The following is a 15,951-nucleotide window of genomic DNA, read 5'->3' on the forward strand; positions in this document are numbered from 1 at the left end:
CATTGTTGAAGCATTTAAGTGTATTCTTAATTCATATACATATTGACAACTTTTGTGATACAACATGTTTCTGATAGTGTTACTGCAGTCTTTAAGCTTGTTTTTTGTTTTTTTTAACTTTGTACAAGAATAATAATAAAAAAATGATCAAGACAACACCATGTACGACTGACACAGTTTAAAATCGAATGGCAATGCCTTTTCTGAATGGATTTTCAAACTCCCGCTTCAAACTGACCTGGCCAAAACTTGGTCCCCATACGCCCATACATCCAACTGGCCAATCAGATTTCCTTGACATGTGGTTCTAATTCCCCATTATAGTTGAAGTGACTGAGGTCACAATTCCAATATCCAATACACAGTTCCACAATGTGAACCTTGCTTAAAATCCATCTCAGTCCACTCGGCATGTCAAAGACGACCTGAACATTGGTTCACCTTTCGACCTTCTCTGTGCACATTATGAACATATGTACTCCAAAAATAAGACTGTGTCCATCTGATTTTTTCAGGAATACTTGCTGTACCGTAAAAAGCTCATGATGAAAAATAAGAACACTTCAAAAAGGACCAGAATGGTATAGCACTTTCTTTCTCTCCCACTCACTCACACACACACACACACACACATACACACATACACACACTCTATTGAAAGGCAACAGATGTCCGTTCTCCAAGGCAATAAATGTCTTTGTGGCAAACTTGACCCTGACATTCCAGGACATCAATTTGGCTTCTCCCTCTACGGGAATGAAAAAAAAAAATGAAGGGAGGAAAAAAGCAGCCAATTAATGTTCTGAATGAATAAAAAGTGAGATACATCCATTTCATCATTATGGGTAAATACTGATGATGATAGAAAAATAATAATGAAGGCTAAAATAGAAATATGGATTCTTCATCTTGATATGAGTTAAAATACTATTTGCCAGAGAAATCCAAATCACTTTTTTTTCTCTGCGTGAAACCCTGTTTTATCCCAACAGGCCTCCTTAAAATAGTCAAAAGAAGATCCAGAAAAAGGTAAATGTTAAAAGAGGTGGTGGTGATGGTGGTGAATAACACTTAGAGGGTATTAAACAAAAAGCCCAGGCAAGAAATTTGCTTCTTTTGTTCTTGATGGAAAAAGTTCCTTTTGTTGCACTTGTCATTTTATTCCACTTCGATCTCAATGTTTCCTTTCAAGTCTTTTTTCCTTCTGCTTTGTTCATCTTAGCTGCATGTATTCATCTTCTTCTGCTTTGAAGTGAAAAGAGCAATAATGCTGACCTTTTTCTGTATAGTCTTGAATGTAGATGATGCCGATTCCTATTGAAATTATACATTCCCTATTGTTGCTCAGCCCCAGGCAAATCATCTTCATAACAAGTCTCGTCTCTAAGCCGACTCTTGTCCAAACCAGAACTAAAAGAGAAAGAAATATACTGTACTGTGTAAAAAAAAAATGTAATTCTATAATTTCATAGCTAGATGATAAAGAAAAAAATCTGGATACAGCAGACCTTAGAGATCTAAGCACCATTATTCCCTAGGAAATTAACATAATGGTACTTGATATCATGATTTTTCACTTTTAACTGTTTTGTTTCAGTTTACTTTCTTTCAGGTGAATTGAGGGCGGTTTATACGAGACAAAATTCCGAGAAATTTCAATTGTAACATGCACGACCGATATCAACATCTTCCTAAGTTTCAAGACAACAATATTAGGGGGGTGCCCTCTGATGACTCAGTGGGTCTTTTCCTTGTATACTTGTATAAGTGCGGAAAACAGTAATGTATATATTTAATTTTTATTAATATGAATTGCAAGAAAAAAAATAGCCCTCACTGACAAAAGGTAGTTCAACCAAAGATGCAGGTAACAATGAATAAAACTATGTGGAAATATGCAAAATTAATTAGTATTGATCTATTTAAATACTTCAAGTGAACATTAACACATAAACCTTTGATAATTTGTAACCAAAAGTGTTTTCTTATTGGTAAAAAAAATTCAAGGTCCAAAATGCACTTACTGCTTTCCAGACTGAATTCGTCTCATCCTCTCTCGGACTGCTCAAGGTACATCGACTTGGCGGGCCGGACATTCTGGGTAAGCTAAAGGAGAAAGAGATGACCCAAAAAAAGTCAAAACCAGTAATAAAAAAATCACTTTAGAATCAAACAGTAAGTTAATAACATGTACCATTACAAAATAACCCTGCAATTTTTAAAGCGTTATATTTGTACCAGGGTTATTAGGTGAGCTCTATTGCTCGACTAATGGGGCGTCAGAGGTGGAGGCTGTCTGAAGTCACACTCAAAAACTCACTTATTGACTCCCTTCATTGAATGGAGTTGAGGCAAAAAGCACGACCAACAGCAGAGACTTCAATAGTTGCCTTTTCAATGCTATTAAAGCACCAGCCCCAAGTAAAATTTTGCCTTTTTTACCTTGTGCTTTGGACACCGCAGCGAGAAGTTATCTTCATTTAGAGAACAATCTGGAATGGAAGGAGAAAATATTATTTTAAAACAAGACTGCCATATAAAATTTGACTATAAAGAACGGTGGGTGCATCTGATATGACAAGGTTATGAAAAATAACATCTTTAAGTTATACAAAATATTTGTATTCATTTCAGCTTTTTGCTCACCCGTTTCAATGGCACAGTGATAGTGATATCGACGTATACAGCCTTTACTGTAGCAGCCTAGAGTCGAGCCAACCATCTCACAGTATGAACAGCTCTAAGACAATAAAGCAGAAATGCACACCATCAATTAAGCCATCTATACAACACAGCGTTTCTTACATTACACAAACTACAGAAAGAAACGGATCAAATGTAGTCCATACTTACTGTTTCTCTGGCACCATCTAGTGCCTCCTGCAGCCCATACAGTCTTCCATTGACGAGGTATACGCCACTGGTCCATACGATGCATCCTTCGTGTACCCACAACTCCTCTGGGTCCATGGGCATCTGGGGCAACTGGGCGAGCTGGGCCAATGGTCCCAGGGAGTCCAAAGCTGGTGGCGGAGGCTGGAACGGCAGGGACGCCTTACTGTTCGATGGCACCATTCTGGGGGTTTTCTCACTAGACTTGTGCCTCCGTTTATAGCGTGGGTGCGAGGTCAGCTTTCTGTGTTGCGGTCGTTGTTGGCCTTCATCTGCTGGCTGCCCTTGCTGCTGAGTTGGAACCGGCTGCTGCTGCTGCTGCTGTTCAGAGTCGAAATCTATCTCTCTTTTTAGATCAGGAATAGGTCTGATATCAGGGTTCATTTCCCAGGATAAAGATTTATTGGTGGTATAGGAAGAGGCAATGGCGCTGGTCTCCCCAATCATATTTTCCCTATAAGCTAAGAAAGGAGTTTTTAGGTTTGAATCCAAACTCACGGAGCAGTTACTACTCATAGCCATGGGCCTGGACAAAAGAACATGTTTTTGTAGGTTAAGCAAAGCATCGAAAGCATTCAAGCCAATTTCTGAGGTTGGGGCAGGTTTGGTCGCAGCTGGGGTTGTATGACATTGTCGAACCTGGGGCTGGTTTTTGGGAAGCTTGGCAGCATATTCCGCAGGATAGAAAGGCCCATAAAGATCTCCAAGGTGTTTGTAATTGGCCCATTTTTTACATAGGCAGCAAAGCTGACGGCCAGAGTGTTTAGTTTCGGTAAGAGTAGGTCCTGAAACCACATAGTCAGATGAGGGGAGCGCTTTTCCCGACTGAAGGGAAGATTCAGCCTGGTCTATCTCCCTCATCTCCGATTCTCTTTTTGAGAAAAGAGTTGAGCTTGTTGAAGAATCAATTACACTACCACCTGGTTTCCCTCCAATCGAACCACGTTCTCCTTTCAACTTGTCATCTTCAGCATTTACAATGGAGCACACTGACCCAATCTCTGGTATTTTGTTCTCCACGTGAATGTGTGGAATAAAAAGGCTTTTGGGGTTAAGGAATGCTCTACTAGTGCTGTTAGTCCCTTTTGCCCCTAACTGGATTTCTGGGTTATCTCTTGCCGGTGCTGGTGCCCCCCCTCTTCTAATCCTCTGACGTCCTCTTCTTTCTGGGGATTCATCTTCATCATTCAAACCTTTGCGCCGCCGTCTCACAGGTTTGACATCAATCTCTGGTTCAGTGGGTTCACTATCAACATCCATTTTAACAACCTGGGTTAAAATGGGAGGGGTTAGTGGAGGAGTGCTTTTGTTTTCTAATATGGGGATTTCGTCACTTGTAGTTTCAATTGGGTCTGGTATTGAAGCGCAAGCTGTAATGGGAATTGGTGGCAGTTGAGCAGGATTTGGAATCATGCCTTGAGCTGGAGATTGGATTGGTAATTGGACTTGGCCTTGAGCACGCTTTTGTTTATTCACACTTCCAACTGGTCTTCCCTTTTTTTTGCCAGATGGAAAATAGCCTTTAGGCACTCCACTCTCTGGAGTCTTACAATCCCGTCCTGATAGATTTGGTCGAGGAGAGCACATCTGATGTGAGGTAGCTCTGTAGTAGTCATTTCCAGTATAATCATCAAATCCCATGTCCGATTCTTGAATTTTCTGTCGAAGAAGGTTAGCAGCAGACTGCTCACCTCTCCTTGTTTCAAGCTGCTGGTAGGTATTGGTGAAATGCTGAATGTCCGACAGCGCAGATGAAGATGGAGGTGGAGAACCCTGAACTGGACGAGGAACTGGTGGAGGAGGTGGTAAAGGTCCTAGCAACGCAAACTCCTCCTTTTCGCCAGACGCTGATACCACAGAAGCTCCTAACCCAAAGTCAAAGTCTTTTTGTCTGCCAGTTTGTGGATCACATGGGTAGGCGGACAGCGGCAATGGGCCAGTCTCATCTACACTTCTGAATGGCATCATTTCATTTAATGAGTGAACATCTTCAAAACTATCATCCCCTGCTGTAGAACGTGAATAATGGTTTAGTTCCTGGTCCTGTGAATCACTGAACTGTGTTGCATTAGAAAAGCCAGGGTATTGGCTTGTTCCATCATCAACATTGACTGCAGACTTTGACACGCTTGGTGATATTTTCTGAACTATTGCCTCAAGTTTCAAACCACGTCCTTTCTTTGAAGGCAAGGCCTTTATATTTCCACTTGATGGAGACAGAGATTTAGGAAAAGAATTATCGCCAGACAATGAGGAAGTGAGCTGTAGAACATCAGATGAGGTTGTTTCATCGTCATTGTCATGGTTTGACTCTGAGGGAACCACAGAAGGGTGTGAATTTGTAACCACCCTCTGCTGAGATGGATCCTGTAGTAGCCTTTTGGCAGGAATTGGAGAGATAAAAGAACGTACTCTCCTTCTCAACATTAGAGGATTTGTCTCTCCAGGACCACCGGGCTTTGTTTGCCGTTGCACTCTTGGTTGAGTAGAAGTTATGTCCGTTTGCGGTTTAGTGGCGTTGAATGAAGATGGGAGGCAGGGACGTTTAGCTTCTTCGTGTTCAGTTGTATTTGAGCCATGAGCTTTATGATGGGGCAAAGTTCCCTGTGAAACAGATAATGGTGGAGGAGGTGCATGTGTTCTGTAGGCAGAATCACCCTCAAGCATTCTAACGCCCTCTCGACTTGGGTGTGGCGGCTCCCACATTTTCATTTCATAGAATCCACCTTGTTGATGAAGCATGCTTTTGGTTGCATGTTGATCATTGTGCAAGTCTGTTTGCGGGATCATCCTCTGTATGTGCTCTGACAGGCCAACTTTATGTCTTCCTGGGGAAGAACTTGGCATCATTGTTACATCCTTGGTAGACCTGTTCATTGTTTTCACCCAATCAGTTATTTCATTTGAATGTTGGAACGAACCACGATGGTGAGGATAGATTTGAAGTTTATTTGTAGTTTGAGGCTGTGGTGATAAACTGTGATATGGATGGTGGGCTGGAAAATGAGGGTGGCCACGTGGCATATTACTGTCTCTTGTGTCTCCAAAACGATAACCAGGGAAACTGTTGGAATTGCTTGTTCCTAAATCTATACCATGGGGATGTGGGTGATGTCTCGGTGGTGAAGATAAAGGATTTATGCTTAGAGAATGGGGCAACATGTGCCTATACGGGTCAGAATTGAGCACAATAGATGACTGAACAGGTTTTGAGGAATATTCCATATCACTCTCATTACTTCCCCCACTGGCGTGAAAATCTGTATTTGGAGCAATCTCTTTGGCTGCCATTTCAATTTTTACTGCTTTTTTATCTAAAATTTCTTGTTTACCCAAATCATTGACTGATACTGGGGAAGAAAATGACTGTTGAATAACTGAGGCCGCACTCTGATTTTTCTCCCGCTCTCTGTTATTTTCTCTGTCTTTTTCTGGTGTGCTACGTCTGTTTGGTGACACATCGCAGATGACAGAGCGACGTTCTGACTTCTGAGAATCCGCTTGACCGGTGCACCCTTTCAGTGGCTCAGGTTCTTGTAAAAGGAGCTCCTGTACAGCAGAAGATGTGGACGTTTTTCTTTGTGGAAGAGAGTAGTCCGCTAAATTGATTTGTTTTGGTTGGATTCCTTGTACATCTGAACCTTGTGTTAAATGATCCTCGGAGTAAGCCGATTCTTTTTTTGCAGTATTTTGATTTATCTGGGTACTGGAAGCCTCCAGCTTTGTTGAGGGTTGACGTCCCGTGGCAAAATTGGTTTTACTTCCATGCCGATTATTCGGGTGTCGTGGCTTTCCAGTGGTGGCCATTTGGCCCAATGGGTTGCCACTGGATGCACTATCTACCATCCTCATATGTTCTGTCATACCATATGGGTATCTTGTTTGAAATTGTTGTTGTAATTGGAGATGTGCAGGAAAAGCCTGTTCTGGTCTTCCATAACGTCGATCTAAATTATAACCTTGAAGAACCTCTTGTAAAAGGCTAGGGAATTGATGAATTTGAGTTATGTCCTCTTGGCCTTTCGTTCCGATTGCTTGCCCCCTCTTCCCAAATGCCTCTGTTAGAGAAGTCAAATCTTTTGAATACTCAGAGCCATAAGCAGGGTGAGATTGCTGATAGTTTCTGGAACTGGATTCATTTACACTTGATGGGACAGTCCTTCCTTTTTTGCCCATTGACGCATCTGAGCCATATGTTGAGCCAGCAAAACCGTACTTATGTGATCCAAACTGGTGGAGATTCTGGGCCTGTTCAAGATTTATTTTCGGGTGTTGCGATGAATATCGACTAAGATCAATACTTCCCTCGCCATTATGACTCGTGGACTCCTTCAAATAGGATTGTGATTGCTTCTCCTTCAAACAGAAGTCTTGGGGTTGCTTGCTTTTTTCAACTTGACTTCCCTCAGAACGAGCTGAAACAATCACACCAACGCTTAACTGCTCTTCAGATGTTGCTTTTTGTTCACTCTGATTATGGGCCGGGGAAGCAGTGTGCAACACATTTTCTTTATCCTGGCCTTGCTTTCTGTCAATGTCTCCATCTCGTAGCATTTCACTATTGTCTTTCTCCACATTTTCGGCTCCCTCTTCATGTTCCGTTTTGATTTGTTCATTTTTTATTTCGACACTTTTCTTTAGGCCAGCTCTTGAGTTATTATTCAATAAACTAGGTTGCGATACACAGTTTGACTGAGGGGAAGGAATAATACAGGTGGCAGGTGAGGAAACTGGGGGTTTTGAATGTGAATCTGGATCCACCTCTGGGGAAAAACATCCAGAAGCAGGTGATGTTAAGTTAGAAGCAGCATTTGCTTTAGAGAGAATTTCTTTTGGTGGTGACTTGTGTGTAAATGTATTAGCATTCAATGTCTGACCAGATTGTGGGTCGTTTTGACTCTGAAGGTGATTGTAAAGATTTGGTTCAGATATATTGCTAGCACCACTCATCTGCCTCATTCCTTGATGTCCCTCTATCAAATGATCCTCTTGTTCTGTCTTGGTCTCAGCAGGCATATAAGAGGCCTCTTCATCAGCAACAGTCTCTGGACCACCACTTTCAGAAACTCCAACAACAGTTCTATCTTTTACCGTACCAGTACTTGAAACTGTAGTTACATTTCTACTTCTTGGTTCCAATGGAGGAACACTATGAGTTGTAGGTTGGACCTGTCCAGCATCTTTCCCTTTTTTCTGTGAACATGCAGTGTCAGTACGTACCATGTGATGAATGGTGTTGGGTAAATTAGCTACCTGGGAGCTCAAAGCATTAAGACTACTTAGTCCTGCATCCTGCATTTTCCCAAATGAAGAAGATGAATAACTAGAGAGACCTTCTTCGTGAGGAACAAGTCCTGAACTTGGACCAGCTTTGTTGCCACTTGGAGGTGGCACACTGTTTACTCCATGACCTTTATGACTGCCATTGCTACCACAACTACTGATGCTACTGTTTGAGTTTGGCGTCGGACTTAACTGCGAAACAGCCTGAATTAACCTATGACTCTGGCCGCTGTTGTGGACGGTAGATGAAGAGTGGGAAGGGCCTGAGGGGTGTACATAGGGTTCTGAAACCCCCATCAAAGGGGAAGGCGTGGAACTACAGCTTGGCGAATGTACTGCGGAGGCAGCTGGGGACGGGTTGGATATTGGACTGAGGTTTTGGTTTATCTGACTTTGTTGAGGATGCGTTGGGGATTTGGCTATTTCTTGAGATGTTGTGTGAGGTATGCTGGGGGTAGAGGTCTGTTGATGTTTGCCATATACTGTGGTTTGAGTTGGGCCTTGGTGCTGCATTTTAACAGGGTTGTCATAACCAACACCTAAATTGTGCGGTGTGTTGCAATGCTGCAGGGTACCTTCCTTATGAAGCATTTGCGTTTGTGGAATATATCCAGAATAATTTGCTGCATGGTAACGCTGCTGAAGGCTTTCCACTGGTCCCATATTGTTAGCAGCAGCTGAACCGGAGACAGAGTTTGCACTTGAGTTGACATTGTGCGAACTGTTGACTTTGGGGTCAAAACCGGTGTTGGCAGTCCCGTCAACATATCTCTGTGGAGGGGGGCTGTACATTCCCGATGACCCAGATGAGACTCCAGGCTGTGGGGAGTATTGTGGATATTGAGGGGTCATTCTGTGCCCAGAGCTTGGATAACTCCGATGCTGCTGCCCATGTTGGACAGGAGAATATGTTTGCCCAGGTTGGCGGCTTTGAGAAGCTGGCATGGACTGCATTGCAGCGTTCTGACTCATAGTGTATTGATGAGGAGGGAATGCTGCAGATGCCCCACCTGAACCACTGTTAGGCCCATAGTCTACTGAATATTGTGACATGAGGCCGGATGATAACACAGACCCAGCGGCAGAATGTCTGTACTGTGGAGGGATATGTCCATCAATATTTGGGTAAGCAAATCCTGTTCCATAGACCAGACCTCCTCTTCTGTTTTTGTCCTTTGCTCCCAGTGAAAAATAATAATCCATTGCGTCCTTCCTGTAATGGTTGTTACTACTGCTGTGAATGTTGCCCTGTGTGGGCGACTCCACAATGCCTCTGTTTCGAGCATTGTAAGCAAGCATGGAGCTAGCTTGATTGGAGTGGGGATGGCCTCTGAGCAGGCTTTGCTGTTGCAATGCTGCATAATCCTCTGCCATCCTTGGAGACAACTGGGGTTCTGCTGGTTGAGGTGGGTATGGCGGTCCACCTCCACTCCTCATACCAAAACCAGAGGCGAGAGTATGGGGAGTGGGGCTATTAGAAAAGTTCTGCATGTTTTTCCTTTTGAGTTAAAGAAAAACCACACTGATAAATGCCAGTGGGAAATGCCCCTGATGTATAAATAAAGGGCAAATCACAGCATTCATGGATGCAGAAGAAAGTGGAAAATTTTCTTTTTAAATGTAATTCCTATATGCACGACGAGAACATTTGTTTGGATGTTCGTATCAAAAAGAAAAACTGTTCCCACTTTTTTTGTGGCAATGGTGTATGGTTATTACCACTTAAAAAAAGTTCACATCACAGCGGATTTGTAGTCATTGTTTCTATAGTTCACGCAGTTTGGCATCAAGAATATATCATGGATGACTAACACGCAAGTATGTAAGGCAGCTTTAAATGTCTCTCTTGCAGACGCTGAACCACAAAAGCTTCAGCAAACAAGTCTTTTTGAGGAGAAATATTATGGAATGATACAATTGCAATTGTGCAAAGAAATGTATATTCCATTGAAACGGAATTCTGTGAAGAATTACTTTTCTTTGTTAATTTGTATAATTTTGCCAGAAAGTGGAACACACTTGTGTGAGATGAGTTGCGTCAAAAAATCCTTGAACTGACTTGCAAAATACTTTCCAGAACTTCATTTATATTCCACTCTTGGCTGCAGCACAATACTTTCACTTCTTGGTCATTCTCATTTTACGTGTAGGTTCTTTTTTTGTGTGACTTTGTGCTTTCTTCTGGGTCCAGCGTATTTGGTCCCTCCTATTTCATGATTTCTGTGAGTAGATTCTTCTTGATGCTCTACTGGGACTTCAGCATTTAGTTTTCTTACCTTTGGTATCGTCTATCAACCATCATTTCATTCTACCCAGTTCCAAGGGAACTTGTTTCATAAAAAGGAAGATAATCCATTTATTCCACTTCCAGGTTCAGTGCTTTCAAAGTCCATTCCTTGTTTTTTCCCCTCAGTAACACTATGTGGATAAATTATTTTTCCAGCCGCTGCTGACCAGAGGCTTACAAGTCTGTTGGGAAAAGAAAAAAAGTATTAGTCAGCAAGTGACCGACAAAACAATATGGCATACAATGAAGACGTCCTACAAACATGTTATAGCTCAATTTAACCTTGTGTAATAAATGATATGTCAAGATTACACTGGCAAATGCATGACTTACATTTATCTTTTATAACTTTAAGGTCAGTAAGTGTAAAAGAATGTCATTAATTCATGCCCATGCTCTTACTATATGTCATCATTATACAATGTATACACTTTAAAATACAAAAGACTATATTAAAGAACTACAATTTGGCCTCAATTACACGAGACAAAACCATAAGGAAACACGATCATATTACCAGATAAATATGTCATCCATTGCCACCAAAACCGAATATCACCTGTCTAACAGACTGAATTATAATGAATTAAAAGCTATTGTATGTATTACAAAATGATACTGTATCAGAAATCATAAAGTGGCTGATCAGTAATACATTATGCTTATGCTTGGCACAGTAGGTCTTTTTCAACTAAAAAAAGTAAATGCGATTTGCAATATAAGTGTAGATTACTGTATAAACTACATTTGGAATGTTCTTACAAAAAATATAAATATATGTAATAAATTCCATAGGTGTCAAGCTTGTGTTGTCTACTTTTTTTCCCACAAACAGATTGATTTATTGCCTTTTAACACATTTGGGCAATTGTGCTTTCAATAGTATACCATAAAGCCAATCATTATAATCTAATTATCAACCCCTTTGCAGTGTATCAATTTAAAGCATTGACTACTATTCCTGGCGTGACGTCTGACGTCGTCAATCACGCTATAATATGGGCATTTACAATGAGTCCTCCTAGTTTAAATCTATTGCTGTGCAGCAAAAAAAAACATTTTTGTCAGACTGCATTCTCAGAGATAAAAATGAATCAAAAGCTATGATCACTGCAAGGATGATGAATAGTGGAAAATATTTCCAATGCCTTATTTTTCCATTTCATCTAAACAGGCCAAAAAAGGACTATAATGTTATGATATCTAAAAATAAAAGCAAAACGCCATTGAGAGGTTGCAATCAGATTGTATAAATATTGTTCTCATTGACATTCTGCTAATTAATAATCAATAATACAGCACATAGGGACACATGCGTATTTATGTATTGATTTTGACCTTGGGTAAAAGTGACAGACCAGAAAATAGTCTTAGTTAGCCTTAATATTTACAGGGAAAGAGATTTTTGGTCATTAAAAAAATCAAAATCAAAACCATAACCTGCAAACCTTGCAACCACATTTATTTGGACAACATATTTTGGGTCATGAAGCCACTTAATTATATTAGATGGTATCCAATGATGGCCTACAAGACCCAAAATATGATTTTTTTGACAATAGGTTGCACATGAGTGACAAGTTAACCCATGATGGATCATAGCACAAAAACAAGCAATGCATGCATCAGACATTTTCTTCAAAACATGCCAGTCCAGTCTTGCAGGCTGATATAATGAAAAGTCTGTACAGTTAAAAGGATTTTATTGATCTCCACCCTTGTATGTTGATTACTAATGAATCACAGTAGCTCTCTGATCACGACCAACAGTAAAAAAAAACTGCCTCTGTAATATCATGAATATGGCTATCATATGAGTAAGAGCATACGCAATCCTATTATTGCATCACATTTAGACCGCAAGCAATACATTATGTTGTTTTTAGCCAATGACAAGCTTTACGCATTGCAATGATCTTTTGGCACTGCTTTCTTTTTGATATGTTTGAGTTTAGCGTTAGCTCACATGCTGCAAATTAGAAGCTAACAACGCTATGAGCTGTACTGGGCAAATCTAGCAAGACAGCTAATTAAGGCTTTTTTTTCCTTGCTTTTCCATGCAAAACGAGAGCACGAAAGGCTGAAAGGCGGCGTGTAAGCTAGCAACTGAAGCGATTAAGTGTAGCTGTTCCACATCACATTGAGTGGAACAGCGACAAACTGGGTTAGCTAACGTGTATGGAGGAAACATGCAAGAAGACGTGATGCGAGATGATTAGCATCACTCTACCGGCCGTCTTTTTCCCCATTCCGAACATCGCTCTAAGGCTAGCTAACATCCCTTTATACACATACCTGAAATCGTAACAATACAAGGCCCTGCTTAGACTGAAAGCTTCCTTTTTGACAATCCCGATGTTGTGGCAGGAAACCCCAGTGTGGAGTAGAAAGCTACGCCGCTTTTCCCTTCAGCCTGGATGGGTCCAGGAAACCCCGAGCATCGGTGATCAAATTCGGGGAGGGAAAGCCGTCACCACAGTCAGAACCAGGGGCCTCTCTTCCGATTTCCCCCTCTTTTTCCCCCTTTTGTCCTCACCTCCAGAAATGATGAGAGCAGGGCACAATCAGGGTGCCTGTGGGTCCCGTCAGCGGTGAGGTCCACACTGTCACCCCCGCCCCTTCTTCTCTCCTCTCCTCTCCTCCCTCTCCTCTATCCTCTCTCCCTCTTTTCTTTTTTCACTCACCACTGATGTGATTGCACCTACTTTCAAGTATAACGATGGTTTTTGCAAAGCGAGCTAACGTCACTTTCCGCCCCTAAACACATTTGCATACATTCCTCAGATGCTCCTTTCCCTAAGACATGTTTTTTTTTTCATGCAACACACACAAAACATTCCCTGCATCCCCTCCTTCGCTTCTACATGACATCTCTTCCTTCTCTTTTTATTTCTCAGATTTTTAGCTATTTCCAAACTATAAGAGACATTTTCCCAATACTAAATGCTTTTTGTTATTAATCGGTACTGATGGAATTTTTTTCTTACAACAGCGTTCCTTTGTTCTTGTTTCACCTTCAATGAAAGTGAATTATAGTTACTATCTTGAGGGCCCAAGTGTAAAATGACAGCAACAACATGAGCCTGCACAGAATATGGGCCTATATTACAGATATATTGCCTATATATTATTATTATCTCTCATTTTCTGAACCACTTTATCCTCACTAGGGTCGCGGGGGTGCTGGAGCCAATCCCAGCTGACTTCAGGCCAAAGGAGGAGGGACACCCTGAATTGGTGGACAGCCAATCGCAGGGCACAAGGAGACAAACAACCATTCATGGTCACACAAAAAAAAATTAGCAAAAATATACTATAATATCTACAGTGGGCGAAGAAATAGAAATGTCTGCCAGGGAAAGAAATGCATCCATGTGGTTTTAAAAGGAAAGAATTCACTTTTGATTGATGGCACAATTGACCCACTAAATTTGAATTTATAAAGGATACCCTCTTGAGATTAACCATTTCATTTTCAAGGGGGTCGTAAGAACTACCCTAAAAGAAAAGATTCAAAATGCACAGAAAATGACACTGGGATGCCCCAAAATGTGCAAGAAATCACCTATAAGTACCCTAAGATTTACAAGGAAAGACCCAAATTAACTGATTTGTCACCATTTACAACAGTAGATAATTAGTGGGATAATTAGCTATGAATTATCATGTTTTGAACCAGTGCTGCCATCCCTCCCAGTCAAAATGGATTGGACATCTATCACTATCATTGGTAGCTATTGAGTTAATGCAGAAACATCAATTGCAGTTGTTTTATATTGGTTAAATAAAAATGATTCCTAAACATAATGACATCAATCAATGAATTAATTGCAACAAGATTTTTCTAACTAAAAAAAATGCTTGCTTTTGTTGATCAAATACTTGTTTTGTCCAGTCAGCCTAATCAATATTGTGCATGTTTATATTTTGAGGGCGTCTAGATCCACAGAACGAATACACTTTAAGGCTATTCAACCGTATATTTTGGTCATTAGCTAAATTAATTTTATGATGGTTTATAATTACAGTTTTTTTATTAATGTGTTGTCAGTTGGCTTCACATCAAAAACATTTTTGTAGTGTTTATCTCACCATCTCAAATTCACAGCAAGGGACTGTAAATGTTCCTTTTTTTCCTCCAAAATAAGAACGTTAATGTTTGTCTATGGAGACTGTTTTGTCTAATAAAACACATTTCTTTATGTAGGCTCTGTGTCATAAAGATAACAATAAACTGCATAGCTATACAAAGAAAAGAATCAAACAGGACATATTCATTAAAACAATTAACCTGGGTCAATTGTGCCATCAATCAAAAGTGCATTCTTTCCCTTTTAAAAGCACATGAATGCATTTCTTTCCTTTGCAGACACATGTCTATTTCTATCATAGTTGCCATAGCAACTGCAGCACAGGGCTTTAACTGCGGCTAATTTTGAGGCTACAAACATTGGCGGCTCACATGCGCATTTTAATGTGTACACACAATCCAGGTTCAATTTTCCTCACGAGAAAATAGTGTGCAACATGCGGTTGTATACTTCTGGAGCGAGGGAGTCGACAAAAGAAAATAGCTGTGCAGTGCATTGATACGCCAAAACCAGTAAGTCAGCCAGCCAGGCCTATCCAATCAACAGGGATGCCTGCTGGGATACATGCGGCCGTTTCATCACAGACAAGGTCACAAAATCATCTATTGAACAACCACAAAGCACACAGAGGAGAATGAAACTACATTTTTTTGTTTATGACGGCAAACATACACCAAAAATCCAGTTTTTTTTGCCCCTACAAGGCACTGATTTAACTCAGACGTCCAATCAATTTTGAATGGGAATGCTGAATGGATGGAAGTTAAAATAAATTGGGTGTGAGTAAAATATTATTATTTTTAAAGTATTTTAGAATGTTGTTTGGGCCAGTAATCAATATATATTTCTATTTTAATTGAATTAATCTAGCTTTTTGGGCTTTAATAGTAGATTTATGTAATTTTTTTGGTTTAAATAAAAGCATAAAAGTGCTGGTGTTCTGTTATTATTTTTATTATTATGATTATTATCATCATTATGATTATTCTTATTATTGGTCTGATTGTGATGATTATTATTGTCATTATAATGATTATTATTGGTATGATTGTGATGACTATTATTGTCATTGTTAGTGTCATTATTATGATTATTATTATTGGTATGATTGTGATTATTATTATTATTGGTATGGTTATGATTATTATTGTCATTGTTATTGCCATTATTATGATTATTATTATTGGTATGATTGTGATGATTATTATTATTGGTAGAATTGTGATGATTATTAATGTTGTCAGTTATTGTCATTTCTATTATTACTAATTTATTTTTGAACACAGGATCTATGTCATATGGCATTGATAGTTCATGTTCTCCATAAGTTTAGTGGGTGTCTTAAAATATCACATTTACTTGCATTAGAGTTTCAAAATTACATTGTTAAATAGTTAA

General features: G+C 40.1%; 1 protein-coding gene across 2 annotated transcripts; it reads right to left on the minus strand.

Moving 5' to 3' along the window:
* Positions 1-13,086, minus strand: tcf20 (transcription factor 20). 2 transcript variants are annotated; one of them, XM_077734335.1, is made up of 6 exons: positions 12,999-13,086; positions 2,854-10,644; positions 2,647-2,740; positions 2,443-2,492; positions 2,025-2,106; positions 1-1,410 (listed from the first exon to the last, which is right to left on the minus strand). In XM_077734335.1, exons 2-5 carry the CDS (start codon positions 9,664-9,666, stop codon positions 2,047-2,049), a joined length of 7,017 nt encoding a protein of 2,338 aa, XP_077590461.1. In that variant the 5' UTR covers positions 9,667-10,644; positions 12,999-13,086; the 3' UTR covers positions 1-1,410; positions 2,025-2,046. The 2 variants fall into 2 exon arrangements, with proteins under 2 accessions (XP_077590461.1, XP_077590460.1); XM_077734334.1 differs by having other exon boundaries at positions 12,758-13,075.
* Between the last annotated feature and the right edge of the window lie 2,865 nt (positions 13,087-15,951).

Source organism: Stigmatopora nigra, chromosome 15 (assembly GCF_051989575.1).
Source record: "Stigmatopora nigra isolate UIUO_SnigA chromosome 15, RoL_Snig_1.1, whole genome shotgun sequence".
Taxonomy (NCBI): Eukaryota; Metazoa; Chordata; class Actinopteri; order Syngnathiformes; family Syngnathidae; genus Stigmatopora; species Stigmatopora nigra.

Bases quoted from the DNA above. Each gene is read 5' to 3' on its own strand.
- tcf20 (XM_077734335.1), bottom strand. From the start codon at position 9,666: ATGCAGAACTTTTCTAATAGCCCCACTCCCCATACTCTCGCCTCTGGT. The intron at 2,741-2,853 runs GTAAGTATGGAC...TTATTGTCTTAG, and splicing joins TAGATGGTGCCAGAGAAACA to AGCTGTTCATACTGTGAGAT. The intron at 2,493-2,646 runs GTGAGCAAAAAG...CTTCCATTCCAG, and splicing joins TCACTGTGCCATTGAAACGG to ATTGTTCTCTAAATGAAGAT.